The 14,242-nt window shown below is 45.5% G+C and overlaps 1 protein-coding gene across 1 annotated transcript in view; it reads left to right on the forward strand.

The window, feature by feature from the left end:
- Window positions 1–14,242, forward strand: part of slc9a5 (solute carrier family 9 member A5) — a 164,858-nt gene that overhangs the window by 128,535 nt on the left and 22,081 nt on the right. The window contains exons 10-13 of the mRNA XM_078544154.1: window positions 3,180–3,265; window positions 5,146–5,272; window positions 7,476–7,649; window positions 9,874–9,946. Coding sequence (XP_078400280.1) covers window positions 3,180–3,265; window positions 5,146–5,272; window positions 7,476–7,649; window positions 9,874–9,946 — 460 coding nt within the window. The remainder of the gene's footprint in view (window positions 1–3,179; window positions 3,266–5,145; window positions 5,273–7,475; window positions 7,650–9,873; window positions 9,947–14,242) is intronic.

The raw sequence follows: 14,242 nt of genomic DNA on the forward strand, positions 1-14,242 counted from the left end.
TGGGACCAGCTCCTCTGTCCCACAGCCAGTGATCGTGGCAGCTGATGAGGCTGAGATGACTGGGGTCATGCCAACTGTGGCACTGGCCGCTCCCTCCCAGGCGGGGCCAGCACAGGCTCCACTGGCCAGAGGACAACTGCCAAGGTCATCAAGACCAACAAGACAGCAGAGTCAGCAGGCTGTCTCCAATGCCGCTGCCAGCGAGGAATTGAGGGGGGGGGGACCAAGGCGTAGCACTCGTAAGCGTAAGTTTGAGGCACCATGAGCACAAGAGGGACTGTTCATGGGTGATCTTCTGTTCTGTAACCTTCTGTTTATGTTTACTGGTGTGGAAATGAACACCAGAGATGGTAATGTTAATTTGTTTTGATTGTGAAAATGACATAAATTTTGTTTTTGTTGTAATGGCCTGAGTATGCTTCACCATTTTTTCTGGTACAGGGTATGCCAATATGTAATGCTGGACGTGAGTTGCTCTAAACTTTATTGCGCAGGCACTGAGTTTACTTTGCTTCAAATGAATGGGTCATTTCATACATCCTGGATGGAGGCGGCAGTCCTGCCATGTGGTGGAAGAATATCTTTGGCAGCCTAGCTGAAGGAGCGTTGGATCAAAGCATCCCTGGTGTCCCTGCCTCCCTGAAGGTTACAGAGGTCTGCGTCCATGCCCTCAGCATTCTCCTCACCATGCTCCTCTTCTGATTAACTACAGGACTCATCCTCTGTGGCGTGTGGAGCTGCCTCAAGATCCTCTTCCTCCAGTGGGCCCCCACTTGCCAGTGCCAGATTGTGGAGAGTGCAGCATGTAACCACTATCAGTGACACCCATTCTGGGGTGAATTGTAGTGCACCCCCTGAACGGTCCAAGCATCGGAAGCACATCTTCAGAAGACCTATGGTCCTCACTATCACTGCCCTTGTGGAGGCATGACTTCTATTATAACGCTGCTCTGCCTCTGTTCTTGGGTGGTGGAGAGGTGTCATAAGCCACCTTTTCAATGGATACCCCTTGTCACCTAGCACCCATCCATCCAGTCGGGCTGGAGCACTGAATAGCCTCGGCACCTGAGAGTGTCTCAGGAAATAAGCAGCGTGGGAGCTGCCAGGATACCTTGCACAGACTTGCAGAATCTGTGTCCTGTGGTCATCTGGACATTCATTGAGTGGAATCCCTTCCTGTTGACGAAGGCACCCAGCTGACCCGCTGGCGGCTTGAGGCCACATGTGTGCAGTCGATTCACTCTGGATGCAGGGGAACCCCACTGACCCCTAGAAAGAGCCAGAGGCATAGACGTTGAGGGCCACTGTGACCTTCAGAGCCACTGGCATGGAGTGTCCACCTACACAGTTGGAGCTGATCTCAGGCCCAATCATCTGACAAATGGAGGTCACAGTCTCTCTGGAGAGATGGAGCCTCCTTCAGCATTGCACCTTGGACATATTGAGGTAGCTACATCACTGCCTGTAAACCCTGGCAGCAGGATAGTGGCGTCTTCTGCAGCCCCTACCACCTTGAACTACCTGCTGGCCCTGCGCCCCTTGTGCCTGCGCCTCTCCTCCCACAGGTTGCTCCCCTGGAAGCTGCATTGGGGAACCTGGCCTCCTCTTCCTTCTGCCCCTCTCTTCCTTCTCAGAGGAGGTGTCTCCAGCGGAGAACACAATCTCCATTACCAGGATAAGGGAAAGCTGTCTGATACCTGGAAGGGTCCACGCAGTCCAAATCCTCTGGGGGCGTTGGAGACACCAATAAGTCTTGAAATGAAGCCTAGAAATGCTAAGAATGAAGCTCAGAACTGAGATGAAGCTGCTAAGTTTAAATAAGCAACCAGCAGCAAACTATCTCCTAAACCGCTCAATACTCACACTGGCAATGCTGCTGACCCTTTTTATCCTTCCCTTGGATGAGGTTTTGCAAAATGGGGGCTGCCCGCCTGCCCGTTTTGCCCATGTGACGAGCACAAAATCACTCGGGCAGTGTAAAATCTGGATCAGTTGGCTTTTTAATGACCTTAAGTGGCCTTTTAATTGATGGCGGATGTGACTACGACATCTGCATGCGTCCACCGACTTGAAGATTGCACACGTGTGGGATGATGTCAGGACGCATGCCCGATATCTTCCTGTGCCATTTTACGCCTGATCAGGTCGGGAGGGTACCCAACCACGAGGTGTAAAATTCTGCCTCTAGACTTAGAAACAACATTGACAAGAATTTACTTGTAACAGAATTGCATCCATGTGTTTTAGTTTTGCATGTCTGAAAAATTATGATTTATAAAGGGTAATTTTAGGGTAAGGCATAAGGATGCACAAGTTGGTCTCCTACTGCTAGAACTCTCCAGAGAGAAAAGTTCCAATCACAGATGAGCTGTTTAAGTAGGGTGTTGAACACTGAAAAATATTCCCAACAGAAGGGAGAGAACATCAGACACTGGGTTCAGTTAGGGAGGTTAATGTGTAAATTTTTCAGAAAGGTGAGACTGGTTATTTGCCTTTCCTTTTGACTGAGTAAGCACGTGTGTCATTGATCCATCTCAAAAGGAAGGTCTTCTCTCTCTCTCCCTACATTCTTCTAAAGATTCTGCAGATACATGGCAGCCCTTCATTACCTCAGCTAACTGCTCCATGTGTGCGTAGGTACACACAGTGCTGGTGGGCTGTTGTTAATCATGGGAAGCACCATTAACAATCTGGAACCTCTCCTCACCTGATACTCATACATATGAATTTCCCAACAAAATTCCCTGTATCAGGCATGGGTAATAGGACTGCTGAGTTTCTTCCTCACCCTAGCCCAGAACACTGAGCCTATTTATTAAAGGGCTATCATTAGCCCAGCTGAGTACAGATAATTCAGCACAGACCCAAGATCAAACCTTATTTCCCTGCTCAGTGTGGCCCTGAGCATTTACCCACTGCATTGTTCAGGAAATACATTTGTTTTCCATTTCATCACTTTTTATCTTTAACAAGTGGAGTCAATTTACATTCTGTCACAGTGGATAGATGCACTGCCTACTATAGCTCTGAGCCATACAGTTTGGGAAAGTCTCAGTAAAGTTTAATTCTGTTATTTAATACGTAAGTACAAATTATTTCCTTATTTTCCATTGTGAGACTAAAGTGAATATATTTAGCGACCTGTTGAAATTAAATGTAACTTTGTATTATCTTTTAAGGGAGGTCACATGTCATCAGGAAAATTCACATTTGCATCTATGCCAAGTAGAACGTCATTCTCTGAAACATCTGTAACAAACCTCCTGTGAGTATAGTCATCCTGCTGACATGAGTTTGTATTTCAGAGCTGGAGAGTTCAGCATTTTGCAATTTGCATTTGGGAGTGTGTTACTCATTCTCTAGTCAGGTGTACAACAACAATTTGTATTCATATAGCACCCTTAACATAGGCACTTAACAGGAGTATTACAAAATAAAAGATTACATTGTGTCACGTAAGGCGATACTAGGTAAGATCACCAAAGGTTTAGCCAAAGAGATAGGTTTTAAGGAGTGTCATGAAGGAGGAAAACGAAGTAGAAAGGCAGAGAGGTGTCGAAAGGGAATTCCATAGCTTAGGTCCTAGGTAGCCAAAGGCACGGTCATCAATGATGGAATGATTAAAATGAGGGATGCTGAAGAGGCCAGAATTAGATAAAGGAGATATCTCAGAGGGCTGTGGGCTTGGAGGATATTGTAGAGATAGGGAAGCGTGTTAGGGAAGGGAAGGCCTTGGAGGGACTTGAAAAGAAGGATGAGAATTTTAAAATTAAGACATTGTTTGACCTGGAGCCAATGTAGCAAGCACAGGGGTGAGAGGTGAATGCGGCATGGTGCAAGGTAAGACACAGGCAGCAGAGTTTTATACGGCCTCAAGTTTATGGAGTTGAAAATTGATGTTCTTAGATCTATTTATGTATTATATTTATAATACATATATAGATGAGCATATGCATAATTAGAAGATAAATTAAGAATTCTGATAATATTGTCAGATTTTTTTGACAAGGTGATTTGTTTTAATATTCAGTTTCAAATATTACACATTGAATATTATACAGTCTGTTATAGTAATGAGCTCTATAACCATAACAATCATAATAATGGGAACATTGGCTAATTGTGCTTTTTCTTAATGTCTGCTGTTTACGTGAAGCTGAGACTTAAAGACTAAGGTCGACTACAAGCAATATTTGCAAATGGATTCTGTGACTAGTTTCCATGATTTATTGAACCATGTAAATGCAATAAATCTATTTACTGCCGTCAAATTCTATTGACTACATCTTGTGATGTCCAAGCAGTGACTAAACTGCTTAATGTACCACTTCAGGATTCTCAAAGAATTAGACATTAAGAAAACTACGTGATCCCTTTGCACAACTTTATGTAAATGTGATTAATGTAATACCGACCCCTTCCACTAATCTGTACCTCGGTGCATCATGTGAATTTTGCCACAAAATACACATTTGTCGTTTTCCAACATTGAACCAGTGCATTAGCCAATACTTAGCATGTTTAAGAGCAGTTTGTGCGCATTAATATCTTAGTAATGCTCAAAGCAGCTAACCAACAGAGGAGAAATATGGCTGTCATAATCTACCTCACTTCTGCTCTGCTTTCCATCATTAAAATTTCTTTATTAGACATGCCTTCAGTGTGACAATGTTTGCCTCATTGTAAAATGAAGCAAAAAACAAAATGGAAAAACCATTGCAAAACTGGGGCATCAAAATTAATGTTTTAATATCTTATTGTTCTTTAAATGTCTTGTTCTATTTGTAGTTTTCAGTCTTGCGTTGATTTGAAGTAGCAATTCAATTATTGTGATATGTTCAAATTATTTTTAAATGCTTTAGTAAATTACTTAAGATTACAGAAATATTGTTTTGTTGAATTTCCATTTAACCCATTTTCTCCTCCTGCTTTTTTATCTTCTCTAAGAGGCTGGATGACTGTGATTATTGATGTCTGCTGCCTGGCAGTGGTCGATCACTACCTGTCACAGAGGTTGCTAGTGGAGTTAAGAATCCTCCAGAGCTGTGGCCAGTTGACTGCTACAATGTTACATTAACAACTACGCTAATTAAATAAAGACATTGTATTGTATTATAGTGCATGACTTTTGTTTACATATGTCAGGAGGGAGAGCGGGAGCGCAGTGTGTCTAGATTTACAAGTGATTGAAACAGTGAGGAGTGGCAGAGATCGGGAAGACACAGTGATGCACCATGTCTTAAGAGAGAACCTATACAAGCCAAGGAGAAGGGTAAGACACTTTTATAACCCATACAGGGATCTTGAGAAATAACAGTGGCATACATGTCACCTTGAGTAGTAAATGGGGTAGTAATGAACTATATAGAACAGAAATAGGTTAGGTTTGATCTGTTAGCTGATGTTAGCTAGAGGATGATGAGGGTGTCACAGTTGACCTCAGCATCCCAAGACTAAAGAAGGAAAAATAATATGATTTCTTATGATTGCTATCAAATAGGTCAATCTTAACATGTATTGTGAGCAGAATTTTTTTTTCTGGTTATGTATTAATGCACATGCTGGCTGGAATTTTGTTGATGTGGCAACGACAACGAGCCATAAAGCAGAGGGCAACCCTGCCTCGGCTGTTTGTGGGATCCCCGGCTGCATTTTTTGGTCATGTGGCAACTGATGAGTTGCCAACGTGACTCCCATCCCTTTCAAGGATGGGCACCCGCCTCATGAATGTCAGCCAATTGGAGGGCCGGCAGCTCAGCAATGCCATCAAGAGCAGTGGCCATTCATGGCACTGCATCTAGCAGAGAGGACACCAGGGGAGCAGGTTGTCCTTGCAACATATAAGTGGGATTTAGGAGCACCGGGACCAGTCAGGGAGTGAGGGAAAAGGGTGCGTGGCTGCAAGGGTGGCCATTGCCATTGGGCAGCCTCTCCATAGGACAGAGTGACCAATTAGGAGCCCCACTGCCAACCCCACACACACACACACACACGCACCACCCCCTCCACCCCCAACTGAGTCATCAGGGAGGCCACCAGGATTCACCAGTCTCCCAACATTGTGGAGGACCCATCCGCCACTGGTAAAATCCAGTGGCAGCAGGAAGAGGCCTTAATAGGCCAGTTAAGTGGTTCAGTTGGCCTCTTGGAAAGAGGCTATCCTCCACCTTCCCCAGCATGGGTAAAATGTGTGCGATGAATGCCTTCCCTGTCCTGTTTACAGGTTGCTCTGTCATCTTTCAGACCATCCCTAGAGGGCTGGCAATGTTCAGCCCGTTGTAACTACATACATGTATCCAAATGTATTAATTCAAAGACATTACAGGAAAATGTCATAATTGGTTAAATTTAGGACAGAGAAGTGTTAATCCACAGATAACTCAGCTGTCATGAATATAATGGTTTATATTTCTTTACCCTTTAATTTACAGTCCACATGGTCACCCATTCACTTCCAATCAAGAGCCTGCTGCTGAGTCTCTCCAACTCCACTACAAAAGAAAATTGACTTTTCCATTTGACTTCCCCTCTCCCTAACATTCAACAGTGGAAATAGTTCCTCCTTCCCTCAGCTGCTCCATGAATTGTGATCAGGAACAACCTTTTGGGAATCTTGGACAACACAGTGATGTAGATACTGACAGCCTATATTAGCAGACCTTTTATTTAACAGCATAAAATGAAAAAACAAAGCAAAAATGTGTTATTACATAAATCCAGGGTATGATCAGAGAAACTACACATGGGGCAGAATCTTCTGGTCAGCATGCAGAGGTGGGCCCGCCGAACTGTCAAAGGCCTATTAAGGCCATTAAGAAACTAATTAAAGCAATTGTCAGGGCTGCCCGTCCAACCTTAAGGTTGGCGGCAGGCAAAGAGCCCAGGCGGCCTTTGCATTTCTCGTGAAACCTCATCCACGGGCAGGATGAGGTTTCATGAAGGGTTTATAAATTAAATTAAAATTTTAAATTAAAATTCATAAATATGTCCCAGCTCATGTGACACTGTCACATGAGGGGACATGTCTGAATAATTTTTTTTAATTTTTAACATCTTTTGCACTGAACTTAATCTCCCTGAGGCACGGAGCTGCCTCAGGGAGATTTCTGCGCTCTTTCACGCACGTGCGCGAAAGAGCACAGGCCCCGACTCTCCCTCTTCCCCCCACCTGCACAGACAGTGCTGAGCGCTTCCGGGTGCACGTCATGCTGGGCGGGCCTTAATTGGCCCACCCACTTAAAATGGCGGCACGCAGCTGATCGCAGGTGGCGATCGGCTCCAGGCCTGCCCCGCACCGGCTCCCAACTGACCTGCCTGATGGGGAGAAAATTCTCCCCATGCTGACTCAATTAAAGGACAGGGTAGGTACTATTATTGCTGTTTGACAGTTAATAACATTTCGATTGTTGGCACTCTCAATGTATACTTTACTTGTTGTTTTTATTATGATTAATGTTGGTTCCATATTATACAAGTATCAAGGAAATTATAGCCGGCACTTCATCGCTCAAGGTGAACAAGAAAGGCAAGAAAGGGAAGTTTTCCAACGAAACATGAGAAGTCGTCTTGAGTCATTCAAGTCCACCAAACATGTATACTCTTCAAAGAACAAATGCAGGCATAAGAAAGAGCACAAGTGTCAAAAAAAGGTAAGTTCCTTTTCAATTGTACATACTCAGGATTACATTTTGAAGCCTTGAAACTTTTCAGGGAAAAAGTTGCTTTCCACAGTTGTTGCTACAGGAAAAATAGTTCACTTGAAAGGAAAAGAAAGTGGGTTTTACTGTAGAATGTTCCCTCTCCATAAGCATACTTTCTTTCATTTTAATGAGTGGGAAGCCGAAACATGCGTAACAGTGGAGTGCTCCAGGCTCAAAGAATGTAAAAGACATGAAACCTCTTTTGCAGTGCATTCAGTTATGGTTCAGTTTTATTGCAGGATAGTTTTTACATATAACAATACTTTCTAGAAAAATTATTAAGTTCTTTCTCTCTATTTCTTCAAATATGTCATGTAAGTGCTAATTAAATCAGGTCTTTCAATTTACAAAGGACGCCACTGTCCTCCTCCAATGGTATACCAGCTACTGTGAAAAATAGTGACTTCAACTTTACCCTGCCATCAGCTAGGGTCTAATCAGTTGTTGTTAGAATGCATATTGTTCATCGAATGACATTTTCTTATGACCCCAAGAACAATCTCAACTGGCAACCCTCTGTTTCCAAGATCAAAGCAGCCATCAGGTATTTTTGGCATTGATGATGACCTCAGAAGAGTTAGTTAACATTTCCATTCTGCCTACTTTTAGTCAAGGCCTCTGAGCAGAGGCTGTCAGAGCAGAGCCAGAAAACAGGAAATGCTGTAAATGCACAATAGGTTAGTCTGAAAGAAAGACTTAATCCTTCATTAGAACTGGCTTAATTCTATAAACTATGGTCCGCTCTGTCAAGACAAGTTGATTTCAATTTTATAAATTTTGAGCCACCAGGGAGAGAATCTTTGGGTGCAACCTTAATTCAACTGGCCTAACAGAAAACCGATGGAATGGTGTGGAAGATTGGATTTACACCCCATCCAATATTGACCTTCAATGGAGAGTAAAATCAGGCAGGATGTAAAACCAGTGTTGCACACAATCCCATCAATTTCCTGATGTGCAAATTAAGTCAAAACTACCCGAAAGTCTTGTTTCTAGTATTTTAGTTAATATTTAGCCAGTTGTACTTTGAATCTTACTGGTTTGCATTCAGTCTGTTTCCTGAATCGTGCATGGTGTAAGATATTCTCTTCTTTTTTGTGTGCGATGTGCTTTTAAAAACTCTGATAACTCACCACTGGAGGCACCACCTCTAGAGGTCCTACATTTTGATAGGGGCTTCCAGCACTACCCTCTCCATCCAGCCCCCACATCACTTCTACCTCACGCTACACAGTGCACAATGTTTCACTCTAATCAATCAAGTATCATTTTGAAATCCATTTCCTACAAGAACAGACAGCTTTCAAGTAAAGATACTGGGTAGAATCTGGTTAAGGAGTCAAGGGTTGTGCCTGTTGGCTGGAGAGCTGGCAAGAGACAGCATTGCCTCTTTTTGGGAAGGCCTGATGAACCACAAGCCAATAAGGCAGTGGTGAGGGCACTGGTGGGCCTTTCCCTAGAATCAAGACCCCGGGGCGGAAGTCTCGCCTAGCGAGACCAATCAGAGACTGGCAGCTCTTGTGCTCAGCAGCGTCACTGAGGAGGCCATGGCTGCTGCTGTAAGAACACTTCTGGAGTTCCAGGATAGCAGAGGACTCAGGCTACAGATAAGTAATGTCGTGGATGAGGGAGGGGGGTTGGTTTCACGCTGCAGGGAGAGGAGGTCAGGGGAGTCGGAAGCAAGGGCAGATGGGTTGCTCTCAGCAGGTCTCCCCTGCCTGATGTCCAATCCCTCGATCAGGCACTGACTGCCTTTGATTGAGGGACACCCCACAGCCCCCTCCCCGAGGTGACAAGCTGCTCACACAGTTTCACCAGTCATGCATGTCGCATGGCGACAGGCCCACCTGCAGCTGAGTTAATCCCAATGGTGACGAGATGAGGCCTTTAAGTGGTCATTAATTGGCCATTTAAGGGCCTCAGTTGGCGGTGGGGTGGAAAGGTCGACCATGAGCCTTCCCACCCAGAACCATCCTGCCTAATTACATACCCTTTACCTCCAAACTCACCACAGCAAGAGCAGAAGATTCCACCCACTGATACAATAAAATTATTAGATTTCTGCTCCTAATTTTAAGGTTATGATTCTGTTTGAAAAATCTGTTGTGTGTGTGTGTGTCCGTCCATCTTTTTAACGCTGAATTAATTCAGTCCTTTATGTGGTTTCCAACAGAGAAATGCTGAAGGTACAAATGGTCAAGTACCTAATGATAAATTACGGCGAAATGTCAGCTGGCATGACACGGGTAGGTGTTTAACTGATTCACTTTTCTTACAAGTTAAATTACAAACTTTCCTTTCTCACAGTCTTTCCTGTGTAGTTTCTGAAGTCCAAGATATTGTACAGTGGAGCGTTTTTCTTAAACTGCTCGTCATGAGATCAGTGCCTCTTTCATTCACTTTATTTAACTGGAGCAGATAAATTGGCAGATGGCCTATATAGTTCAATACATCCACACATACTGCTGCAGTTAGGAGTCAACAAGGAAAATGTTTCAGGGCTTCCTGATGAAAAACTGTGCTGAGCTTAAAAATATTTATTCCAACGTCCCATTTAGAAAAACTGTTTCATGGAAAGAAGCCCAGGGCTACCTCTCCAGCAGCAGCCTTTTAGATGTATTATGAAAGACTCGTTGGATCCACAACTCAGTCAAGTCAATCTGTACCCAAAGGATAACTGAAAGACTAGAGGGCATGTGAACTCCGCATTAACCGATACGTCTTTGGGATCTCTGGGAGATACTGAGAGTAAACCTGCAATTTCACATTTGAAGTTTTTTAAGACCCCGGGATTAAAATAGGGCAGAATTTTCTCCCCGTTGGTGGGGTTGTGTGGGGGTGGGCGCGGGCAGGCGTGGAGCTGATCAGCACCCCAATCAGCTGGGCACCGCCATTTTACGTGGGTGGGCCAATTAAGGCTTGCCCAGAGTGACACGTGCCCGGAAGCATGCACATGAAAGAGCGCAGTAATTAATCGCAGAGATTAGTTTTAAGCTTAAACAGTTTAATAAAGTGTTAAAAACATTTTTATGACATGTCCCCTCATGTGAAACTGTCACATGAGCTGGGACATGTGCACTAATTTTAATAAAAATTTTTCTGAAAATTTTAAGTCATTCATGAAACCTCATCCCGCCCGTGGATGAGGTTCCATGAAAAATGTGAAGGCCACCTGGGCTTACCTGGTTGCTTTTTAACTGGCCTTAATAGGCCTTTGACAGTTCGGTGGGCAAGCAGCTGACTTGGCTGCGCGCCCGCCAAACTGAAAATCTAAATGACACTTGGTGACGTCGGAACGCATGCCTGATGTCACCCCATGCCATTTTATGCTTCAGTGAGTGGGCCCCGTCCCCGCTCGCCAAGCCGAAGATTCTGCCCATAGTCTTTATTTTACAATATTTAAAAGCCTGCTGAACTGCTAAGACCTATCTTTGGAAGATTTATGAGTCTAAACTGATGATTCTCCCACTCAAAGAGATTGACGCCTCTTAGTACTATGGGGGGAATTGTCCCAGATGTGCACAAAATGTGGTAGTTGGCGGGAAAAAGGATGTCTTACCCACCGACTACAATGGCAGCATTTCCTGCCGTATCGTCCCATTCCCGGAGCATCCTGCCTCATTAATAATGCATTCCCGGGAAACACACCAGGGCGCTGGCAGGGCGGCTTCTGATTCACCCGCCCTGCCAACACCTCAAGCCATATTTAAAGGACGCACATGCACAGAGCTAGCATTCTCTAACTCATCGGAAGCTGCTAGAAAGTCATGGCTGCTAAAGGGAGGAAACATGCTGCCCCCAATCTAGCGATGCCTCCATCAGGCGCCTACTGGATGCAGTGGAGGCCAGATGAGAAGTCATATACCCCTCTTCTAGATGAAGACCAGCAAGCAAGGTCACCAATCCAGTATGAGAGGCAGTGGCAGTGGTGATCAGCGCCACGCCCTGCAAAAGAAGATAGCCACCCAATGCTGAAAGAGGATGAATGATCTCCTCTGTTCCGCCAGGGTAAGTCACTCTTCTCATCACTCTCAACTCACACACTCATAAGTCCACCACACATCCACAGGGATCTCACTCACTGCCAGTTCAAGGGACATCACCATTCTCGCTCTCACACACACCTTCATCTGCCCTGTGGATTGTATCCTCATTACATCCGTGTCACCACTCACCGCCCACACATTCCAGGCATCCTCTTCACCTGGCCTGGCAGGTGTCCTGCTTACACTCTCTCCATCTGTATTCATGCTGGACAAGCTGGCACACAACAAAAGTGAGAAGTCGCAGACTGGTGGAGGAATGCATGACATCAAGGTCCTCACAGACTTTGAAAATAGAACCATCCAGCTGGCAGGCGATGATCTGGAACATTCCTGTGCTGATGGTGAGGTCGGCAGTGCTCAATCAAGTGAGGATCCAGCAGTGCAACATCCATCAGACAAACATGCTGTGAGTCAGTTCCCTTGTTGCGTAGTCCTGGCCATGCACTAATTATCTCTCCTTTCTTTCGCAGGTACATCTGGGAAGCAGCTGAGGGGGTCCATGACCCAGGTTCTCGAATCAAGCCCCAAAGATACCTCGGAAGAAGATTCTGATGACATCCTAATTGAAGTCCCCTCACCCACACCCTCCACCAGTGCAGAGACACACACCTCGATGGGACCTAGTTCCAGAGTAACCTCGGGGTCACAATCTGGTGAGCACATCATGCTGTCTGATCCACAGCAGGTGGCGGCAGGGACTTCCCAGGTTTCCTTTTATATTCATTCAGGGGATGTGGGCCAGCATTTATTGCCCATCCCTAGTTGTCCTTGAGAAGGTGGTGGTGAGCTGCGTTTTTGAACTGCTGCAGTCCATGTGGTGTAGGTACACCCACAATGCTGTTAGGGAAGGAGTTCCAGGATTTTGACCCAGCAACAGTGAAGGAACAGCGATATATTTCCAAGTCAGGATGTTGAGTGACTTGGAGGGGAACTTCTAGGTGGTGGTGTTCCCATCTATCTGCTGTCCTTGTTCTCCTAGATGTTAGTGGTTGTGGGTTTGGGAGGTGCTGTCGAAGCAGCCTTGGTGAATTCCTGCAGTGCATCCTGTAGATCATACACACTGTTGCTACTGTGCTTCGGTGGTGGAGGGAGTGAATGTTTGTTGATGTGGTGCCAATCATGCGGGCTGCTTTGTCCTGTACGGTGTCAAGCTTCTTGAGTGTTGTGGGAGTGGCACTCATCCAGGTAAGTGGGGAGTATTCCATCACACTCCTGACTTGTGCCTTGTAGATGGTGGACAGGCTTTGGAGAGTCAGGAGGTGAGTTACTCGTCACATGATTCCTAGCCTCTGACCTGCTCTTGTAGCCACAGTATTTATATGGCTAGTCCAGTTCAGTTTCTGGTTAATGGTAACCCCCAGGATGTTGATAGTGGGGGATTCAGTGATGGTAATGCCATTGAACATCAAGGGGCAATGGTTAGATTCTCTCTTGTTGGAGATGGTCATTGCCTGGCACTTTTGTGGCGCAAATGTTACTTGCCACTTGTCAGCCCAAGCCTGGATATTGTCCGACTCTTGCTGCATTTGGACATGGACTGCTTCAGCATCTGAAGAGTTGCGAATGGTGTTGAACATCGTGCAATCGTCAGCCAAGATCCCCACTTATGATGGAAGGAAGGTATTTGATGAAGCAGCTGAAGACGTTTGGGCTGAGGACACTACCGTGAGGAACTCCTGCAGTGATGTACTGGAGCTGAGATGACTGACCTCCAACAACCACAACCAACTTCCTTTGTGCTAGGTATGACTCCAGCCAGTGGAGAGCTTTCCCCCTGATTCCCATTGACTCCAGCATTGCAAGGGCTCCTTGATGCCCCACTCTGTCAAATGCTGCCTTGATGTCAAGGACAGTCACTCTCACCTCACCTCGGGAGTTCAGCTCTTTTGTCCATGTTTGAACCAAGGCAATTAGGTCAGGAGCTGAGTGGCCCTGGCGGAACCCAAACTGAGCGTCAGTGAGCAGGTTATTGCAAAGCAAGTGCCACTTGGTAGCACTGCTGATGACCCCTTCCATTACTTTATTGATGCTCAAGAGTAGAGTGATGGGGCGGTAATTGGCTGGGTTGGATTTGTCCTGCATTTTGTGTACAGGACATACCTGGGCAATTCTCCACATAGTCGGGTAGGTGCCAGTGCTATAGCTGTACTGGAACAGCTTGGCTCGGGGCGCGGCAAGCTCTGGAGCACAAGTCTTCAGTACTATTGCCGGAATATTGTCAGGGCTCATAACCTTTATAGTATCCAGTGCCTTCAGCCATTTCCTGCACTTGGAGTGCTACTGGAGGCCAGAAATCTGCTGAGTCCAGGTCAGATGACGAGCCTCTGTATTCAGTCATACCTCAGTTGCTGGAGCTGCGAAGGCAAGCTCAGGAACATCAGGAAGGGATGTCCGCTGCACTCCTCAGGTTGCAAGGCACAATGGAGGAGGCCATCCGCCTTCATACTGAGGTAATAGCACAGCATGCCAACGCACCAAGATCAATACTGCTAGGAT

Source organism: Cetorhinus maximus, chromosome 6 (assembly GCF_964194155.1).
Source record: "Cetorhinus maximus chromosome 6, sCetMax3.hap1.1, whole genome shotgun sequence".
Classification (NCBI taxonomy): Eukaryota; Metazoa; Chordata; class Chondrichthyes; order Lamniformes; family Cetorhinidae; genus Cetorhinus; species Cetorhinus maximus.